Raw genomic sequence first — 22,874 nt, forward strand, 5'->3', positions numbered from 1 at the left:
TCATGTTACGCAGCACGTTTGAGCTTCAGCAAGAACCAATGAGGTTCATTCTCGTGTTACGCAGCACGTTTGAGCTTCAAAAAGAACCAATGAGGTTCATTCTCGTGTTACGCAGCACGTCTGAGCTTCTGCAAGAACCAATGAGGTTCATTCTCGTGTTGCGCAGCACGTCTGAGCTTCCGCAAGAACCAATGAGGTTCATTCTCGTGTTACGCAACACGTTTGAGCTTTAAAAAGAACCAATGAGGTTCATTCTCGTGTTACGCAGCACGTTTGAGCTTCAGCAAGAACCAATGAGGTTCATTCTCGTGTTACGCAACACGTTTGAGCTTCTGCAAGAACCAATGAGGTTCATTCTCGTGTTACGCAGCACGTCTGAGCTTCTGCAAGAACCAATGGGGTTCATTCTCGTGTTACGCAGCACGTTTTAACTTCAAAAAGAACCAATGAGGTTCATTCTCGTGTTACGCAGCACGTCTGAGCTTCTGCAAGAACCAATGAGGTTCATTCTCGTGTTGCGCAGCACGTCTGAGCTTCCGCAAGAACCAATGAGGTTCATTCTCGTGTTACGCAGCACGTTTGAGCTTCAGCAAGAACCAATGAGGTTCATTCTCGTGTTACGCAGCACGTTTGAGCTTCTGCAAGAACCAATGGGGTTCATTCTCATGTTACGCAGCACGTTTGAGCTTCAGCAAGAACCAATGAGGTTCATTCTCGTGTTACGCAGCACGTTTGAGCTTCAGCAAGAACCAATGAGGTTCATTCTCGTGTTACGCAGCACGTTTGAGCTTCTGCAAGAACCAATGGGGTTCATTCTCATGTTACGCAGCACGTTTGAGCTTCAGCAAGAACCAATGGGGTTCATTCTCATGTTACGCAGCACGTTTGAGCTTCAGCAAGAACCAATGAGGTTCATTCTCGTGTTGCGCAGCACGTCTGAGCTTCCGCAAGAACCAATGAGGTTCATTCTCGTGTTACGCAGCACGTTTGAGCTTCAGCAAGAACCAATGAGGTTCATTCTTGTGTTACGCAACACGTTTGAGCTTCAAAAAGAACCAATGAGGTTCATTCTCGTGTTGCGCAGCACGTCTGAGCTTCCGCAAGAACCAATGAGGTTCATTCTCGTGTTACGCAGCACGTTTGAGCTTCAGCAAGAACCAATGAGGTTCATTCTTGTGTTACGCAACACGTTTGAGCTTCAAAAAGAACCAATGATGTTCATTCTCGTGTTACGCAGCACGTTTGAGCTTCAGCAAGAACCAATGGGGTTCATTCTCATGTTACGCAGCACGTTTGAGCTTCAGCAAGAACCAATGGGGTTCATTCTCGTGTTACGCAGCACGTTTGAGCTTCTGCAAGAACCAATGATGTTCATTCTCGTGTTGCGCAGCACGTTTGAGCTTCAGCAAGAACCAATGGGGTTCATTCTCATGTTACGCAGCACGTTTGAGCTTCAGCAAGAACCAATGAGGTTCATTCTCGTGTTACGCAGCACGTTTGAGCTTCAGGAAGAACCAATGGGGTTCATTCTCATGTTACGCAGCACGTTTGAGCTTCTGCAAGAACCAATGATGTTCATTCTCGTGTTACGCAGCACGTTTGAGCTTCAGCAAGAACCAATGGGGTTCATTCTCATGTTACGCAGCACGTTTGAGCTTCAGCAAGAACCAATGAGGTTCATTCTCGTGTTACGCAACACGTTTGAGCTTCAAAAAGAACCAATGAGGTTCATTCTCGTGTTACGCAGCACGTCTGAGCTTCAGCAAGAGCCAATGAGGTTCATTCTCGTGTTACGCAACACGTTTGAGCTTCAAAAAGAACCAATGAGGTTCATTCTCGTGTTATGCAACACGTTTGAGCTTCTGCAAGAACCAATGAGGTTCATTCTCGTGTTACGCAGCACGTCTGAGCTTCTGCGAGAACCAATGAGGTTCATTCTCGTGTTACGCAGAACGTTTGAGCTTCTGCGAGAACCAATTAGGTTCATTCTCGTGTTACGCAGCACGTTTGAGCTTCAGCAAGAACCAATGGGGTTCATTCTTATGTTACACAGCACGTTTGAGCTTCAGCAAGAACCAATGAGGTTCATTCTTGTGTTACGCAACACGTTTGAGCTTCAAAAAGAACCAATGAGGTTCCTTCTCGTGTTACGCAGCACGTTTGAGCTTCTGCAAGAACCAATGAGGTTCATTCTCGTGTTACGCAGCACGTTTGAGCTTCTGCAAGAACCAATGAGGTTCATTCTTGTGTTACGCAACACGTTTGAGCTTCAAAAAGAACCAATGAGGTTCATTCTCGTGTTACGCAGCACGTTTGAGCTTCTGCAAGAACCAATGAGGTTCATTCTCGTGTTACGCAGCACGTTTGAGCTTCTGCAAGAACCAATGAGGTTCATTCTCGTGTTACGCAGCACGTTTGAGCTTCTGCACCTACCTACCCACCTAGACCATGTTGAATGCTATCAAATAGTATGAGTGATCTTGCTCAGTATTTCTCATTAAGTGCACTAAACCTTGAGTTCCAGCAGCTTTTCCAAAAACTCTGTTCATCAGATGTGCCAGATTCATGAACTCTGTTATAAATGCTCATTGAAGTTCATTCAATTAAATTGAATTGAAGTATAATAGTTTCCTCTGCTCTGTACAGTTAATTAATTTCAGCTTTAGGGTTTACAGTGTTAAAGATTTAAACTGAATATTATATGGGATACAATTCATATATACATAATTACACAGATATTGTTTAATTGTGACACTAACCTGTTTTGTGTCTTGCAGAATTCAGTGAAAGGGTTTCTGTTTGCCAAACTTTACTTTGAGGCTAAAGAATATGAGCTTGCTAAAAGGTAGGCTAACTCCTTTGCTCTGTCTTCTGTGTAATGCCTGGTTTCTCTGTGAACTGATGTTTCTCTCACACCATTGGATCACAGGCATGTTTCGGAGTATTTGACTGTTCAGCCGAAGGATCCTAAAGCGCACCGGTTCCTCGGGCAGCTGTTCGAGCGGGACGGGGAAACGGACAAAGCTGTGGGATGTTATAAGGTTCAGATTCCCTTCATTTACTCTGATATGTTTCCCTACTGCATAGTCTTTGAATACACACTTCAGCTGTAGAGTTTAACGCTGATAATGCTGGAAAAATATACATATATACAAAATTATTTGAAAGTTTTCCGCAGTGTCGATACACGGGTAACTCCTGTGTTTCCTTTCTCTCGGACACACTGCAGTCTGTGTGTTGATATTCAGTGATATAGTGTGTTACTGCATGTTTCAGAGTGAAGCGCGGCACTGTGTTCATTTACACGCGCTCAGCTCATGATCCGGTGTTTCCAGCGTCTCAGAGCGGCTTCACAGTGAGTGAATGCAGTGAACTCCATCTGTACATGAGCTGCCAGTCCAAACCTCCTCTGGTTCATCAGCTCAAGCTCTTATTACCTTTTAATAACCAAATAATAGTAAGAAAAATAAAAAACCTTTAGATATCAATCTGCGTATACGATAAACATCGGTTAGGTTCATCTTTAGTAACTCTATCTTGAAACGGCTCTATATTGAAGCGCTTACAAAACACCCGAACCAGAAGCTATGAGACCTGTTTTACAGTAACCTGTGTTGGATTATCTCGAGGATATCAGATTCTCTCTCCTCACATTCAGTTATAACACAGTTAGTCTGTGTGAAGCACATCAGGATTATTCTGCCCTTTGTTTCCAAGGTCGTTGTATTGTTGAACTTCTAACGCAGTTTTAAAGTTTAAGCATGTAATGCTGATGTTTGTTTCTGAACTCCAGCATTCATTTGATCTGAATCCGGCTCAGTCAGACCTGGTTCTGAAGCTGGCGGAGCTGCTGTGCGGGAAACCGGAGCCTGACAACCGGGCCGAGTACTGGGTGGAGAAAGCTGCCAAGCTGCTGCCGGGACATCCCAACGTCTTCAACCTGAGGGTCAGTGCGCGCTTCCGATCCCATCCACATCCCATCCCATCCGTCCTCTGAGTTCACCCTCTCTCTCTCTGATGCAGGAGAAGCTTCTGAGCACACGAGGACAGAACGGCTCCATCCAGCTGTACGAGCTGCTTCAGTCTGAGCTCAAGCTGCGGCCCGACGACTCCGACATCAATGGCCGGCTGGTGCGTCTGTACAGCGCAGACGGCCGGCACGAGGAGGCGGTGAAGCACTGTCTGGAGGTGGAGAAGACCGGCCTTCTGAGGGACCGTCTGGAGTGGTACGAGCTTCTGGTCAGCACCCTTCAGGTCAGTGATCGTCTCATCTCCTCTTATGTTAGACAAGCTGACTATTATATGCGTTGCTTTTTGTGAGTTTACCCAAAACTTGACAATTTGCTCATTTATTCCCCTTCATTCATTAAATCCATAAGACTATTCTTCATCTTTTAAAACACACATAGTATTTTTTTTAATACAATCTTTATTTGAAGCATCAAGTTATTTTCAATAGGTGTTGTATTTTGCGTTCTGTCTGTTTTGATGTGACTATGAAAGGTTTGAACAGATCAGGGGAAGTTGGTGATATTGAGAGAGTGATCAGTCTTCTGTGTTTCAGGAGTATCTCTGCTGGCCGAGCGTGGCGTCGAATGAGCAGGCGTCACGCAAGTTTCACAAGGAGCTACTGCTGGCGCTCTGCAGCCGCGTCCGACTGACGCTGAAGGAGAAGAGCTGCAAGGAGAGTGCTGATGCTCTCTGGAGGTACGCCAACACCAGCCTTTCGGGACACTACCACAAAACTGCACACATGCTCCAAGATTTCACCAACTCAACGTATAATCTTATAATCCCTTTAATGTGTGGTGACAGATTGCTGTAGAACCGATCATCTCTTCCTCTATACTACTAGTTACAGCAGCAAATAAACAACAATGAACCTCAGAAGGATCAACTTACTGAAATCAATCATGTTTCAGTCAATTTAAGACAAGAGTCAGAATTATAATAAATTAAAGATTTGTTTTTACTAAAGATAGTTAAGAGTTTCATTGGCAGAAGTCAGCTTCAAGACCTCTCAAGGAGTTCGTAGGCTCCGCTTACAGTTACAAAGATCACAATAGTTATACCCTTCACCAAGGTCTACGCTACATCCTTGCTTCAGGTTGAATGTTTCTGATTGGCTAAGAAATAGATAAACAAACATTTTCCACATATGGACTGTTAGACTAAAGCATTTCTCCATCGATTATGCGTCTGACACTCCGACCCTGAATTTAGGCAAGTCGTGACCTTCTAGGTCGCAGATCTGGGTTTCTAGTCGCCAACATGTCGAAGAAAACAAGTTGGTCAATCTCCAATAATGCAACTTGTTCCTTAACCTGTAACCAAGAAGACTAACACACACACACACACACACACACACACACAGCTTCTTCAATGTTGGATTTGGTCGGGCTCTAACGATAAACAGGAGAGTCTTCTCAAAATATCAAGATAACATGTTCTTTCTTTCAAGGAGAGGACACTTTAATATAACACAGTAAAGTAAAGACTTTAACTAAGAAATGGTCACTTAAACTATTGGTTCCAAGCTAGAAGAACAGATTTATATTTTAACACGTTGAAGACCTTTCTCAAACAAAACAAGTCCATTTTTCATTTCTGGAAGCCGGGCTAAATGATCAAGCACTGTTACTGCATTCATATCAAATACAGACATTAGAGAATGAATGAAAATAACATTTCAGGAATCACACTGGTAACTTCTGTAACTTAGTAAAATCACATAAGCTTAGAGTAGTCATTCGGGATTCAGCGGAAGAAGGACTCACGCCATCCACCGGTCTCCCCTGACTCCTGCCCTCACTACGAACGCATAATAAAGTTCAGGAACTTAACCCTCTGGGGACCAGAGTGTTTTTGGGGCCTTTGGGATGTTTTGACATGCACTGACATTTGTGCTATTTTCAGTTATTTATAAACATGTTAATGTCAAAGGTGTAAATTCACTCTATATAGCACAAACGGGGCTACCATGATATGTGAGCAACATGTATGTACATGTTTGTATTTTTAAGAGAATAATGTTTATGCGTGGTTATTGAAAAAAATAAAAATGAAAGTTGCTGAAATAAGACCACAAAACACATACTAAAAATGTGTCCACAAGCCTTTTTACTAATGGATGTTGTCGCTTCGAGTTCTGGCTTCAAAATGATGTGAAAATCATCCTGCCTAATTGTTCACATAAAGCAAAACATGAATTCATACTTTGTATGACAGTTTTTTTGTCAGAAGAGGTTTATGCGAGGGGGTGGTAATGGCCTATCAATATTAATGAGATTCAGACCAGGGGTGTGACAGACACTCCCTCAATGGCTAATGGCCCATCAAGTGAGGCAGCCTGAACAAAGAATGAGAGGAGATTCAAAGGTTTTTCAATCTGTTTTATTGTAATTCCTCTATGTGGAGAAACTAAATGTTCTAAATTTGCTCTAAGCAAATCAAATGTGAGTAAAATAAATAAATAATCAGTCGGCTATAAACAAAGCAATTGTGAAGTCATACAGGCTCATATTGTATTAACACTAAGTATAAACAAAATTGAACTAACATCTGTAGAATTGTAGGTAAATATGTACTTACTCTTTCTGATTTCTGACTGTGTTGCTAAGCGCACTCCGAGTTGCAGGCGGAGGTAGTGATGAAGCTACATTCCTTTTTTTTTTTTTTAAGTTGAGGAATATTATTACATAAATATAACCATAGCAGCATTAGTCTATAATGAATAACTGATGTAAATAATTTTAGGCGAGTGCAATAAATATGCGTGTCAATGGGCCATTGCCGGAGAGGCACACCGCAAACAAAACACATTTGCGCAATTCATTAACTGGGTATATTTACACATTTCAGCACATTTACACACATTTCCAACTGATATTTGCGAGCATGCATCGTCAGTGATAATAATGAGGCAGCATTTAAACTAGTCAAAATATAATCTAAACATCTAGTAGGCCTATTTTCTAAAATAACGTCTACATTCTAGCTTTCATACACAATGATCTAAACATATCATTTACACATACAAATTTCCTAACTGGGGTTTACAGTGCGTAGCATGCACAAAAAAAAAACAAAAAAAACCCCAACATTTTTCTCTTTAACACGAGATATTAAATTCATGGTATAGATATGCACTTTCATTAGATCGTGTTGAATATATCAAATGTCAATACTCTGGATGGCAAGTGGAAAATAGTCCACCCAGTATAATATGTAAGCTACATGTTTATATTGAATAGCTTGTCAACTAATGGAAGTAAGACTAAATACTTACTCATACGAAATTCTATCCACGGCTCGATCAAACGGTCGTCATCAGAGTCGCGCTCTTCTTCTGATGAAAATGTGGATTTTTCGTCGCTAGTATCCAGGACGAGCTGAAGAGCTTCTACACCGGTGTATCGTGCCATCTTCCCAACGCGCAGGTGAACTGAATGATGAAACTTGAAGCCTTTAATGCATTTGCTTGGGGGCGTTTACCTGTTTCCCATAGATGGCTTAACACATTATCTTGTGAATAGCCCGCTCCGGGAGTAGGCGTGAACGAATTAAAGTGAATGAGCTCGTAATGAGCTCGACTGGAATCGCTCTATTTTCATACAGATTACAGAAGCTGAGAATATTTGTTTTTAATATAAATGACTTCATTTAAAAGATGGGATCTCTAGCTTTATGCCCGTGGGTATGTTTGCCTGTTTGACTGAATTTTCGTGGATTTACAGTTCATTTCCGAATGCGTTTCAAATTGGAGTTCGCTGACAGAGAGAGTGAAGAACTCGCATCATGTTCATATTTCTTTATTTGGCAAAAAGCAAAACACTTTATTTTTATTGTGAGTATACAGAAAAAAAATAGAAACTGAACAGGATCGATTGATGTATAACACGAACATGAAAGATCAAAATTAACAGAGCAGTTTGAGTTTATTTTGCATTGCTAAAAAAAAAAAAACGAGCAAAACGCGCGGGCGCGTTTCTGGTCCCCAGAGGGTTAACTTCCATCCGTCAACAGGGGACCGACATGAGGCAGTTTGCCCCGAGGTTCAGCGCGGCTGCAGAGGGACTGAGGCTTGGGGATGCGGCTCTAAATGACCTGTTTTTTTGAATTATGCCCTTGATGAGCCCTGCAACTACTGGAGGATGAGAGGGCTGGAGGATTTGACGTTTGGGGAATTTGTTAATTCCCTTGTTCGTCAAGGGAATCCTCCGGCTAGGGAAGCTACTGTTCCCCCAGAAGTGGCAGCTTTTGCGGCAGCGTCTCCAGAGGCGGTAATTCCCACACAGCGCGCAGGAGGAAGGCTCCTGTTTCTTCCCCTATTTCGGTGGTCCGGGAGGAACCGACTTCGGGGGTTTCAAGTCCGGTGGTCCAGGAGGACCCGACTTTGGGGGTTTCAAGGCCTGTGGTCCAGGAGGACCCGACTTCAGGGGTTTCAAGACCGGTGGTCCAGGAGGACCCGACTTTGGGGGTTTCAAGGCCTGTGGTCCAGGAGGACCCGACTTCAGGGGTTTCAAGACCGGTGGTCCAGGAGGACCCGACTTCAGGGGTTTCAAGACCGGTGGTCCAGGAGGACCCGACTTCGGGGGTTTCAAGGCCGGTGGTCCAGGAGGACCCGACTTCGGAGGTCTCAGGTCTAGTGGTCCGGGAGGACCCGACTTCTGGGGTCTCAAGTCCTGTGGTTTTGGAGAACCTGACTTCGGGGGTCTCAAGTCTGGTGGTCCGGCAGGACCCGACTTCGGTTGTCCCAGCCCGAGCCCGAGACGGTTCACATCATGCCTGCCGAGCGCGAGACGACTGCCGAGCCCGAGACGGTTCACGTCATGCCTGCCGAGCCAGAGACGGTCCACGTCATGCCTGCCGAGCCAGAGACGGTCCACGTCATGCCTGCCGAGCCAGAGACGGTCCACGTCATGCCTGCCGAGCCAGAGACGGTCCACGTCATGCCTGCCGAGCCAGAGACGGTCCACGTCATGCCTGCCGAGCCAGAGACGGTCCACGTCATGCCTGCCGAGCCAGAGACGGTCCACGTCATGCCTGCCGAGCCAGAGACGGTCCACGTCATGCCTGCCGAGCCAGAGACGGTCCACGTCATGCCTGCCGAGCCAGAGACGGTCCACGTCATGCCTGCCGAGCCAGAGACGGTCCACGTCATGCCTGCCGAGCCAGAGACGGTCCACGTCATGCCTGCCGAGCCAGAGACGGTCCACGTCATGCCTGCCGAGCCAGAGACGGTCCACGTCATGCCTGCCGAGCCAGAGACGGTCCACGTCATGCCTGCCGAGCCAGAGACGGTCCACGTCATGCCTGCCGAGCCAGAGACGGTCCACGTCATGCCTGCCGAGCCAGAGACGGTCCACGTCATGCCTGCCGAGCCAGAGACGGTCCACGTCATGCCTGCCGAGCCAGAGACGGTCCACGTCATGCCTGCCGAGCCAGAGACGGTCCACGTCATGCCTGCCGAGCCAGAGACGGTCCACGTCATGCCTGCCGAGCCAGAGACGGTCCACGTCATGCCTGCCGAGCCAGAGACGGTCCACGTCATGCCTGCCGAGCCAGAGACGGTCCACGTCATGCCTGCCGAGCCAGAGACGGTCCACGTCATGCCTGCCGAGCCAGAGACGGTCCACGTCATGCCTGCCGAGCCAGAGACGGTCCACGTCATGCCTGCCGAGCCAGAGACCGTTCACACCAGGTCAGCCGTGCCTGTGTCTTCGGACAAGATTGCCGCCCCGTCCCTGAAGCGTCCGATCCGCTCTGGCCCCCTGAAGCGTCGGCTCCACCCTGGACGCCTGCTTGGCCTGCTCCGCCCTGGACTCATGCTCCGCCTTGGATGCCTGCCTGGCCTGCTCTGCCCTGGGCTCATGCTCCACCCTGGACGACTGCCCGGCTTGCTCCGCCCTCGACGCCTGTCAAGCCTGCTCCGCCCTGGCCGCCTGCTGAGCCAGCACCACCATGGCCCTCAGCCAGGACTCCAGATCCTCCGGAGTTCGCCTGGTCCGTCCCCCTGGCTCCGCCCTGGCCCTCAGCCAGGACTCCAGATACGCCAGAGCCTCCCTGGTCCATTCCTCCAGTCCCGCCCTGGATGTCTGCTGGGGTTCCTGATTGGCCGGAGCCCCCCTGGTCTGTCCCTCCGATTCCACCATGTTCTTCTGCCAGGACTCCCACCTGAGTCTCACTGGCTCAACCCTCCCAACCCTCCCATCCCTCCCTGGTCACTTCTAGAGACTTCCTGGTCCGTTATGCTGACTCTGTCTTGGCTCCCCTCCCTCCCTCCTCTCTTTGTCTCTGTGTTTTGATCTGCCTGTCTTGTCTGTTGTTGTGTTCGCCCTTGTACCGTTATGTTCCTGTCTCGATTTTGATGTCCCTTGTTAGGGACGTGTCCCTTTGAGGAGCAGTAGTGTCAGGGTTCTGTCACTTCTGTCTAGTTTATATCTTGATTTGGTGACAGAGCTCTGACACTCCCAGTTTGTCATGTGCTTGTGTTATAGTCCTGTCTGTTGTGAGCACATGGCTGGTCATGTGTTTCCTTGTGCCATGTGCTCTCCTGTCGATTGTCTAGCTCCTCCCATCTTGTTATCTGATTATTGATTGATTTGCACCACCTGTCTTCCCTCGTTACCCTTTTTTGTTTGCTTCCCTATTTATTCTACCTGTGTTTGCAGTCCTGTGCTGGTTCGTCATCTATGTATCCTTGTGTTCCTGTGTCCTGCCATAGTTCTGGTGTATTTTGATGCCTGCTGTAAGAGCCTGGTATGGTTCTATTATTCTAAACATATTTTTTCGGTCACTTACGGTAATTAAGGCACCTGGTGGTGGTGGAGGAAGTAAGAGCATATCATCTTCTGACCTGTGTGGTTCGTCAGAGGGAGAGAGGGGGTGACAGGGGAAGTCTTATTTTGTTGACCGCTGTAAAACGCATTTCTAACGCAAATAAATCTACAAAACGCAGTCTTTGGATCCCTGATCATTGAGCAAGCGTGTCTGGCAAATTAGTTTTCCCTACTGACACAATAACCATAAACCTGTAGTCAGCTAGAAAAATAACTAACTCTAGAGAGGGGTTAGGGTTAAATATACTCACTACTACACAGGGCTCCGAACCGATTCAAGGAACAAAAAAAAAAAAAAAAAAAACAGAAACTAAATTTTTTTTAACAGGTACAAACAAAAACAAAATCAATTTTAAATGTTCTGAACAGAAACGCTTATTTGAAATTACCATTAACTGGTTAATAACGTTATTTTATCGTTCTGTTTAATATTTTAATTTGGCAGTCAACCAATCATGAATTGAAATGCAAATGTGACATTGACACATCCAATGTGAGTGAAATGCCTGCGCCCAGTTGTCAAGTCATCGTATATAATGTGCTGGCATTAGCTGATGGATCGCAGGAGTTTATTATCCGAGGATATGTTACTATGGCAGGTTATACACTCACCTAAAGGATTATTAGGAACACCTGTTCAATATCTCATTAATGCAATTATCTAATCAACCAATCACATGGCAGTTGCTTCAATGTATTTAGGGGTGTGTTCCTGGTCAAGACAATCTCCTGAACTCCAAACTGAATGTCAGAATGGGAAAGAAAGGTGATTTAAGCAATTTTGAGCGTGGCATGGTTGTTGGTGCCAGACGGGCCGGTCTGAGTATTTCACAATCTGCTCAGTTACTGGGATTTTCACGCACAACCATTTCTAGGGTTTACAAAGAATGGTGTGAAAAGGGAAAAACATCGAGTATGCGGCAGTCCTGTGGGCGAAAATGCCTTGTTGATGCTAGAGGTCAGAGGAGAATGGGCCGACTGATTCAAGCTGATAGAAGAGCAACTTTGACTCTCTGAAATAACCACTCGTTACAACCGAGGTATGCAGCAAAGCATTTTTGAAGCCACAACACGCACAACCTTGAGGCGGATGGGCTACAACAGCAGAAGACCCCACCGGGTACCACTCATCTCCACTACAAATAGGAAAAAGGGCTCACCGTTGAAGTTGAAGACAGTTGAAGACTGGAAAAATGTTGCCTGGTCTGATGAGTCTCGATTTCTGTTGAGACATGGAGATGGTAGAGTCAAAATTTGGCGTAAACAGAATGAGAACATGGATCCACCATGCCTTGTTACCACTGTGCAGGCCGGTGGTGGTGGTGGTGGTGTAATGGTGTGAGGGATGTTTTCTTGGCACACTTTAGGCCCCTTAGTGTCAATTGGGCATCGTTTAAATGCCACGCCCTACCTGAGCATTGTTTCTGACCATGTCCATCCCTTTATGGCCACCATGTACCCATCCTCTGATGGATACTTCCAGCAGGATAATGCACCATGTCACAAAGCTCGAATCATTTCAAATTGGTTTCTTGAACATGACAATGAGTTCACTGTACTAAAATGGCCCCCACAGTCACCAGATCTCAACCCAATAGAGCATCTTTGGGATGTGGTGGAACGGGAGCTTCGTGCCCTGGATGTGCATCCCACAAATCTCCATCAACTGCAAGATGCTATCCTATCAATATGGGCCAACATTTCTAAAGAATGCTTTCAGCACCTTGTTGAATCAATGCCATGTAGAATTAAGGCAGTTCTGAAGGCGAAAGGGGGTCAAACACAGTATTAGTATGGTGTTCCTAATAATCCTTTAGGTCAGTGTATCTAGGGATGGGCATTTTTCAAAAATATTGCATTTGAATATTCAAGCTCACGGAAAACGAATATTCGTTTATTTAAATAAGTTTATTGAGAAAGACGTTACTTCAAACAAACGTTAGTTTTGTCACCTATGAACATCTCTGAACAAGCCTATACGACTATATTAACAAGTTTACACATTTCATCCTTTGAATAATTGTTGAAAACATTAAACAATGTGTGCACACAAAAAAGACATAAGAAATACAGAAGAATTTTAGCGCACTAAAATAACGCCAATAAAGCAGGCTGCCCCAATTATTGTACAGAACGTTTAGCCTACACTCAAGTCTGAATGTTATTGCGTTATTGTTTTACATGTTCTTGTTGAGAAAAACAAGCATATCAACATGCTCGGGCGAAAGTCGGCATCTTAGTCTGTTAAGAATAAGGCCGGCTGCAGAGAAAACGCGCTCCGCCGGCAGGGATGCACAAATAACGGTGTCCTAAGCGGCCAAGTTTCTTGAAGCTTTGTGTTGTCTCTCCACCAAATAATAGGATCTTCATCTGTTGGAATACACGGCTCCATCAAGAACTGTTCCCACTCGTCTCGGTTTGACTCTCTGTAATCTTCGCCGAAGAACCGCCTCAGCCTTCTCTGATGACTGGGCACTGGCTCATCCTCTCCATCATTGGCGGCAACGGCCGCACCCGCACCACTCGCATCAAAAGAAATGCTCTGATATTGTTCAAAAAGTTGTTCTCTTACGGTTTCTCTCATGTTTTCGTCGTGGAGCCTGAGGTGTTTGTGCCGAGAATCTAGAGCGGACGCGAGAAGAGGCGTTTTCCCTGCGTTCTGCAAGTTAGCGATGTTTATTCGTTGCTTGAGAGATGCTGCAGGTGTGTTTTTGAACTCATTCACTTTCTGTTATTCTCCACCGCTCATCTGAAGGTGTCTCTAGATACAGATTAAATGAAAATCGTTTTTATAAATATATTTAAATGGAAAGAACCCGACAGAATAATTCAAAAGAGACCAGTAATCAAATTAACTAGAACTAAGTAACATGCTACATTTATTCGTTCATTTGAACTATAGACGCACCTGGATAGAAGGCTTTGCACAAGTGGATACACAATGGAGACAGACACGTAGCTTTCACCACCCAGTGCTTCACTTGCTATTTTGGGGACTGGAGAACTGGTAATATTTCCTCAATTGTCTGCCAATGATCACCGGTTAACTCCAGAGTCTTAGCATCCGCCAGCTTGGTTGTGGTCCTGTCAGAGAGGACAGCGGTGATCGCCCAGCATTGTTCATGCAAACGTGTGAGCATATCAGCAGCTGAATACAGCGCGTTTTGCAGTATTGCACAAGCTTGTGCGAAGGCAATTCCAACTTTGTTTCTGTTTCAGTGCATTTGAGGCAATCGTGCTATGATGGAAATGTCCAACAAGTTTACTACATGCACCAATGAGTCTATTCATGCTTGCAGCTTTAAATCCATCATTAATGGACAACTGAAGTGTGTGTGCGAGGCAAGGTTGAGATTCCCAGTCCACGTCTCTGTTTGCAGCGACCATATTGCTAGCATTGTCATGCACGCACGCGACCACTTTGCCGTCCAGGCTCCATTGTTCTATAGACCTTTTTGAATAATGAGGGGTCTTCTCGGCTCGCTCGGGGGCCCATCTGGGCCTAACGTTACCTGCAGTCGTGAAAGCAGTGATGGGGAGCTGTCTTTTCGAATAATTATTGCAGATCAAATATTCTAATATTCGTGCACATCCCTAGTTATATCCAGTGTGGTGTGCTTTGAAACCAGCGACAATTGCAGGTTAGTGTAGAACTGCTACTATTCAGGATATTTAAAAGATATATATATATACACTCACCGGCCACTTTATTAGGTACCCCATGCTAGTAACGGGTTGGACCCCCTTTTGCCTTCAGAACTGCCTCAATTCTTCGTGGCATAGATTCAACAAGGTGCTGGAAGCATTCCTCAGGGAGTTTGGTCCATATTGACATGATGGCATCATTCAGTTGCCGCAGATTTGTCGGCTGCACATCCATGATGCGAATCTCCCGTTCCACCACATCCCAAAGATGCTCTATTGGGTTGAGATCTGGTGACTGTGGAGGCCATTTTAGTACAGTGAACTCATTGTCATGTTCAAGAAACCAATTTGAAATGATTAGAGCTTTGTGACATGGTGGAAGTAGCCATCAGAGGATGGGTACATGGTGGCCATAAAGGGATGGACATGGTCAGAAACAATGCTCAGGTAGGCCGTGGCATTTAAACGATGCCCAATTGGCACTAAGGGGCCTAAAGTGTGCCAGGAAAACATCCCCCACACCATTACACCACCACCACCAGCCTGCACAGTGGTAACAAGGCATGATGGTTCCATGTTCTCATTCTGTTTACGCCAAATTCTGACTCTAACATCTGAATGTCTCAACAGAAATTGAGACTCATCAGACCAGGCAACATTTTTCCAGTCTTCAACTGTTCAATTTTGGTGAGCTCTTGCAAATTGTAGCCTCTTTTTCCTATTTGTAGTGGAGATGAGTGGTACCCGGTGGAGTCTTCTGCTGTTGTAGCCCATCCGCCTCAAGGTTGTGCGTGTTGTGGCTTCACAAATGCTTTGCTGCATACCTCGGTTGTAACGAGTGGTTATTTCAGTCACTGTTGCCCTTCTATCAGCTCGAACCAGTCTGGCCATTCTCCTCTGACCTCTGGCATCAACAAGGCATTTCCGCCCACAGAACTGCCGCTCACTGGATGTTTTTTCTTTTTCGGACCATTCTCTGTAAACCCTAGAGATGGTTGTGCGTGAAAATCCCAGTAGATTAGCAGTTTCTGAAATACTCAGACCAGCCCTTCTGGCACCAACAATCATGCCACGTTCAAAGTCACTCAAATCAACTTTCTTCCCCATACTGATGCTCGGTTTGAACTGCAGGAGATTGTCTTGACCATGTCTACATGCCTAAATGCACTGAGTTGCCACCATGTGATTGGCTGCTTAGAAATTAAGTGTTAACGAGCAGTTGGACAGGTGTACCTAATAAAGTGGCCGGTGAGTGTATATACACATATGCGTGTGTATATGTTTAAATTATTAAACACCTTGTTGTCAAAGTTAGTATTGTGGCTTTATGTATAGTATCTTTTCGTTATATTATATTTTACAAAATCAAGCTTGAATGGAGTTTTGATGTGTTTCACCTGCGAAAGTCTGAGATTTGTGTTTTATCTGTCATTAGAACGGACGCATCTGAGTTAGATCTGAATGCATCACATTGTTTTTATTAACTTACAGGTTACAAAGTAATTGTGGCTATATAGCTATATATTTGGCACAGAGCTTGTGTTATAAAAGATGAAGTGTTAAGCACAGGCTCTATTGGCTGTGATTAGACAGCAAATATCTGACTAAGACACTCTTCTCCACTCCTTAAATACATAAAACATTAGCCTTTACACACATCCTGTTTTGAATAAAGAAAACGCTGTACTTATTCATAGAACCAGTTCTTTATTTAACCTTTTAGCAAAGACAGTCTCCAAAATGCGTGCAGAACTTCATGCACGATTGAGGCGGATTGAGCTTCTGTATGAGGTTTTGCCGACAGTTTGAGGATCCACTCGGTTTACTCACAAGCTCTTCGTATAAAGTTTAATTCAAGCTCTGTTATAAAGTATATACTATAGTAGTCTTTCTGATTTTTGGGGTTTTTGCTCAACAGGTTCTTTATGTCAGAAAGAAAATATTTTAATTTTCTTTCTTAGTTCCAATAAATTAATCATGTTTTTAATTGGCCGTAATAAGTTCATAGAGCCACTTTGGCTGGTAAATGATGGCAGTTTCCACCCAGACTCATCGATGTCTTTTCTTCAATGTTAGCCTGCTAGATAACGTCAGTGCTTCAGTCAGCAGACTCACGCGTTCATAAATGTTCATGCCATGTTTTTGCTGCAGCTTGGACCGTGCGATGCAGTCTCTGAAGAACACGGCCACGAACACTCTGGACGAGCTGTCGGAGGTGTTCACGGAGACGAGGGCTCAGCTGTACCTGTACGCCGGGACGCTGCTGCTGAAGACTGCGCAGGACGGGGCGCAGCAGTGGAGGGCCGTGCGGGATTTAGCGGCTGTCTGTTACCTCGTGGCCTATCAGGTATGATGTGCACTTTATCTGCTTCATGCAGCTCGTGTGATCGGCCACTGTATAGTGTAATATCCATGATTTCCTTAGGCTCCGAGACCCAAAGTCAAGAGTTTGAAAGGTGAGCAGGCGTCCCATGAGCCTTTGGAGCTGCTGGCCTCGGACCGCCAGAGTCAGGCGGGTCACATGCTGTTGAATCTGAGCCGGGACGTGGAGCAGCTGCTGAAGGAGGTGGTGGAGGCATTCAGGAACCGGAATGGGCCCAGTCTTCTGTTCGACATGCTCTTCGGCTCACAGGAGCACGACCAGCTCTCCTTCATCTGCAACAACGAGATGCACATGGTCAGCACACACGCGCCCAGCACCGACGATCTGGCCAAGTGGGACAGTGGTGAGTGTCACACACTCTAGATCCAGTCCGGTCTAGATCAGCAAAAAAGGGGGCAGATAAACATTGTTGTTTGATTAACATTGACACAGACAGCAGCATGTATTTATAGGCTGCTCTCACTTTAAAGGGTTAGTTCACCCAAAGATTTTAATTGTCATCATTTACTCACCCATATGTTGTTCCAAATGAGGTCAATTCTCGTGTTACGCAGCACGTTTGAGCTTCCTTGGGGAAACGAGAATGAACCTCATTGGTTCTTTAGGAAGCACATTTAGTGGGTTTGTGGACAAAAGCCCTTTCAAATAAATTGCCATTGGACACATTGTAACAACTGCTTTTAAAATAACGCTTTTGATGCTACATAAAGAGTTAAGGGACCAGAGACTTTCACCTTTCAATGAGCCATGTGTATTACACCACAAATCACCATACAGTCAGTAAACATACAACATACATAGTCATTCAGTTACAAGGGAAACATCAAAATAGTTCAGACTTTTATAGTAGCGTTTTTGGCTACCAAGAGCTCAGTCCTAAGAGTTATAGGAGCAAGATGAAACAGTACTTAAGAGCAATGTTGATGAGGCCGCATCTGCCTGAAACCGAGTTTCCAAGTGGCTGTCGGTAATGTGAAATGGAACTGTAGCTTGTGAAATGAACAATAGATAACAAAGGTGTTGTTTGCAAAACGACAATTAATTAATCCCCTTTTTGGTCAAGGTCCTAGCTATAGTTATAATAATAATAATACATTTTATTTATAACGCACTTTACATCAATTCAATGACCTCAAAGTGCTACAATATAAAACAGAATAAAAACAGAAACATTAAAATAACACTTTTAGCCATAAAAGTCTTTTAAAAAAAAAAAAGGGGTTTAAGGCCTTTTTTAAAAGAGTCCACAGTCTGAGGGGGCCTTAGATGGACAGGGAGAGCATTCCACAGACTGGGTGCAACTGAACAGAAGGCACGGTCACCCATAGCACGAAGCCTTGTCCTCAAAGGCTGAAGGAGATTGGCCTGTCCAGAGCGGAGATGGCGTGATGAGGAAAGGGGGGTGATGTGTTGTTTGAGATATGGTGGAGCAGTGTCATGGAGGCACTGATGGGACAGAAGGGAAACTTTGAATTCAATCCTGTACTGGGCAGGAAGCCAATGGAGCGATTTAAGGATGGGTGTGATATGGTGGTACTTCCGCACGCCCATCAGGATCCTAGCCGCACAGTTCTGGATGTACTGCAGCTGCTTGATGTTCTTGCTTGGGATCCCGATGAGGAGTGCATTGCAATAGTCCAGCCTGGAGGAAACAAAGGCATGGACAAGTTTTTTGGCATCGGGGAAAGTGAGCATTGGGTGAAGTTTTGCAATGTTCCTGAGATGAAAGAAAGAGGTTTTACAAAGATGTTTAATGTGGGCCTCAAAGGTCAAGTGAGGGTCCATTCTAACACCAAGGTTTGTGACTGAAGGTGAGAGGTGGATATCATGACCAGAGAAGGTGATGCTGGTGATGGTGGATGACCGGGTCTGGTGCGGAGTGCCAACAAGAATGGCTTCCGTTTTTAAGCTGTTGAGTTGGAGAAAGTCTTTACCTCCATCCACGTCTTTACCTCCTCCAGGCAGGTTGAAAGTGTGGAAGGGGCTGCAGAAGGGTTAGGATTTGTTTTGATGTAAATTTGGGTGTCATCAGTGTAGCAATGGAAAGATATTCCATGCCGGCTGATGACATGACCAAGGGGGAGTATGTAAAGCGTGAAGAGGATGGGGCCAAGGACTGATCCTTGAGGGACACTGCAAGTGATAGAGTGTGTGTCCGATTTAGCAGCACCCAGGGATACATACTCAGTTCTGTCCGTGAGATATGATGTAAACCAGGCCAGAGCAGTATCAGAGAGTCTAATGGAGGAGTGGAGGCGGTGTAAAAGAATATGGTGGTCCACTGTGTCAAATGCTGCGGTGAGATCAAGAAGGATGAGGAGTGATGGAGAGCCAGCATCAGCCGTCATCAGCAGGTCATTAGTGACCCTGACCAAGGCAGTTTCCATACTGTGGCCAGAGCGAAAACCAGACTGGAACTTCTCATAAAGACTGTTTGTTGCGAGATGATTGTGGAGCTGAGCAGAAACTACCTTTTCCAGCACCTTTGACAAGAAAGGGAGGTTGGAGATGGGGCGGTAGTTGGCAGGTACTTCGGGGTCAAGGCAGGGCTTTTTGAGTATTGGCTTAATGACCGCAGTTTTCAGAGACTTAGGGACATGGCCAGATCGGAGAGACTGATTGATGATGTTGGTGATCATGGAACTTATTGCAGAGGAATGACTTTTTATCAGGGCTGAGGGAAAAGGGTCCAGATCACAGGTTGAGGGCTTCATCTTCCTTAGAAGGTCTTCGATGTCATGCTGAGTGATATCCGTAAAACAGCAGAGGAGCTGTGTAGTCCCAGATTGAGGGTCAGTGAATGTAACTGGGGGAGCAAAGGGGCTAGGGAGAAGAGGGGGCGGGTGTGAGGGAGCAGGGGGGGGGGGGGGGGTTGGGGGGTGTAGGACAGAGGGGCTAGAGAGAAGGGAACGGATCTTTTCAACTTTTGTTTTGAAGAAGGAGATGAAGGTGTTGCAACGCTCCTGCATGTTCTCTGAGTGTAGGGGGATCAGAGGTTTGAGGAGATGATTTATGGTTGAGAAAATTTGCTTGGAGTTACCAGGGCTATTGTTGATTATATGGGAGTAGAACCGGGACCGGGTGTCACTGAGGGACTTGCTGTAGGCCCTCTGATGTTCCCGGTACGCTAACTTGTGAACAGCAAGCCCTGAGTCTTTGAAACGCCGTTCAAGGACACGCCCTGTTCTCTTCTACAGCCACAGCTCACTGGTGTACCAGGGGGCTGAGTGTTTGAAGGTGACGGTTCTGGACTTGACTGGGGCATGACGGTCTAGGAGGGTGCTAAGTGATGAATTGTAAAGATCCACAGATTCAATGACTGAAAGGGGATTAGCAGCGGATAGAAGACTGAGGTCGGTAGTCAGGGTGACTGGATTGATGTTTTTAAGGTTCCTGAAGCTGATTTGTCTGCTTGACTTACTGAGGGGGAACAGGATGGGAAGCTCCATTGAAATGGCCTTATGGTCTGACACGAACAGATCGTGCACCGAGAGATTGCTGATAGAGGTGGAATTGGTGATCAACAAATCCAGCGTGTGGCCTCTGGAGTGTGTTGGTACGTTGACATGTTGAATGAAATTGAGACTGTCAAGAAGATTTATGAATTCAGCTACCAAGTAGGAAGAGGGATAATTTATGTGGATATTAAAATCACCAAGTATGATGATATTCCCTGGGGTTGAGTAAAGCGAGGTAAGGAAATCATGTATCTCAGGAATGAAAGCTGGGTTTCGGTTTGGGGGGCCGGTAAATCAGGAGCATTGTAGTGGAAAGAGGCATTTTGCATTTGAATGCAAGGCATTCAAAAGAAGAGTGGACAGGCAAGGACAGGGGGGACAACTCAGACTCTACCCGGTGCACAACGGCAAGACCACCACCGCGGCCAGTGGTGCGGGCCTTGCTTAAGTAGGTATAGCCAGAGGGACAGGCTTCATTTACACTAGTGTAAACTTCTGGTTGTTGCCAGGTTTCAACTAGGAACATGAAGTGTATATGCTCGTTGATGATGTGGTCATGAATAAAAGATGCCTTATTATTAAGGGATTGTGCATTTAAAAGTTCCATTTTGACTGGGGGTGCTGGGTTGAGGGTAGCAGAGTGTCTCTGTAGGGGCCGGAGTAGGCTGTGATCCACTCCACGTTTTATGTCCCGCTTGGAATGAAATTGCCTCTTGGTGGCAGCGCTCTGAAGACGTGTCAGTTGTGCGACGGGCGTCCAGATTGACGGAATGTACTGCTCAGCCTGCTGGTGGTGAACAAAGCATCTGCGTACACTCCGGTGGACATAACGGGAGCGACACAAAATTCTGAGTTCACTTATAATGGAGATGTTAAGTCCAGGAGTAAATGCAGAATTGAGTCTGTGGAGCTGTGAGGAGGAATAACTGAACGCCATGCCGAACAAGGACGAATGCCACCAAGCCTCGCTAGCCACTGGCCGACAAGGTAGCCTGTTTGGCGATAGCCGTCTTCATGTGCTAGCGCCGACAGCAAGCCCCGTGCATGAGTCCCACAGACGGAAAACAGCCAGACACAGAAGGGCAGCCCAGACCATGAGCAGCCGACAAAACAAAACAAAAACCTCCCACGGTGGACTCCAGCCAAACCCGCGGAAGACTCGTGGAACCGATGACAGAGAGCCCCTCAGGTTAGTCAAACTTTGATTGGTATAAACAATCCAAAAGACTCTAGACGAATTCGTGAAGAACGGAAACGGGACTTTTTTTTCCAGGTTGGTCAAAACTTTGATTGATATAAAATAGTCCAAAAAGAGAACTCTAATCCCAGTGAGCAGAGGCAGCCAAACGCACCTGCGTACGCTCCGAAGTATCAAGTATCAAGTCATAACAGTCAAGCTGCCTCCTCATGCCTGCACGTTGAAGCCTATTTGAGTTTAGGAACCTCAGGTTCCTCAAATCAGGGCAAAAACACAAGACAGCATTGGTGAGAAAGCTTCTCCATGTGGTTAACACATCCTTCCTCTCCCATACTACTTTCTTATCCTTTTTTTGCTACCAGGCATCTCACTGGCTAGAGTGCCCCTAGTGACAGGATTAAATATTGCACATACAGAAAGCTAATGGGACAAATGTAACTGTAAAACTGTTACAACACAGTGCCCCGAATGGAGCGTAGGGTGAATTTGGATCCCGTTGACCTGTTATTTAAAAAAGGATTGTGATGTTTCGGCTTACCCCACCCTCCGTGCCCCCCAAATTGCTGACCCCGGTATAGGGGGGTTTTGGACACCTATAGGGGGCGTCACTCACCTGTTGACCACACCCTCACACCCACAGGCCCTTTTCATGTCCACATCCAATAATTTTTGGGGGTAAAATGTGGTAGTTGCTCACAAAACAGCACTATTTGTCCATTCGCCCTTTGAGTAAAGGGATGGGGCTCTTACCTTGAAGGCCTCTAGTTCCTACAAGCTACTATTTGTCCGTCTCTCTCTACCGGGCACATGGGGGACACTTGGGGTGCTCTGTCCCACTAACCCTCTATTTGTCCTTTTCCCCACTATATATATGTCAAGTCAAGTCATCTTTATTTAAATAGCATTTTTAACAATGTAGATTGTTCCAAAGCGGCTTTACAGTGATAATAGGAAATTAAAGTAACAGAGATTGTTTTGGCTTTATAGCAGCTCTATAAATAAAGTTATTTTCCAGCTAAAGTTAATTTTGATTGATTCACTTCCGTCGCAACGATCATTAGTTATTAACTTGGGGGCCGCTAACTAGAGGAACGGAATGACCCATCGACCCCCGATGACCGCGAGTACCACAAACCCACTATTTGTCTGCTTACCCATTAAAGTGGCTGAATGACCCCTTGACCCCCACTGGCCACTGGCCTCCCACCCCCCAGGTACCATGAACCCACTATTTGTCCACTTCCCTGCTATAATGACTCCACCTCCCGGGACCCCGCCCCCAGTCCAACAAACCCACTATTTGTCTGCTTTCCTATTAAGTTTACAAAAAGCACCCCTAAATGGTCTTA

At 45.8% G+C, this 22,874-nt stretch overlaps 1 protein-coding gene across 1 annotated transcript in view; it reads left to right on the plus strand.

The window, feature by feature from the left end:
* The window catches only part of LOC130068968 (E3 SUMO-protein ligase RanBP2-like), a 70,046-nt gene that overhangs the window by 10,231 nt on the left and 36,941 nt on the right, over nt 1–22,874 (plus strand). Inside the window, exons 2-8 of the mRNA XM_056232625.1 lie at nt 2,778–2,845; nt 2,930–3,041; nt 3,794–3,946; nt 4,024–4,254; nt 4,565–4,707; nt 16,638–16,833; nt 16,912–17,212. Of these exons, the coding sequence (XP_056088600.1) occupies nt 2,778–2,845; nt 2,930–3,041; nt 3,794–3,946; nt 4,024–4,254; nt 4,565–4,707; nt 16,638–16,833; nt 16,912–17,212 (1,204 nt within the window). The remainder of the gene's footprint in view (nt 1–2,777; nt 2,846–2,929; nt 3,042–3,793; nt 3,947–4,023; nt 4,255–4,564; nt 4,708–16,637; nt 16,834–16,911; nt 17,213–22,874) is intronic.

Source organism: Rhinichthys klamathensis, unplaced genomic scaffold (assembly GCF_029890125.1).
Source record: "Rhinichthys klamathensis goyatoka isolate OS25496 unplaced genomic scaffold, OSU_Roscu_1.1 h1tg000350l_1, whole genome shotgun sequence".
Taxonomy (NCBI): domain Eukaryota; kingdom Metazoa; phylum Chordata; class Actinopteri; order Cypriniformes; family Leuciscidae; genus Rhinichthys; species Rhinichthys klamathensis.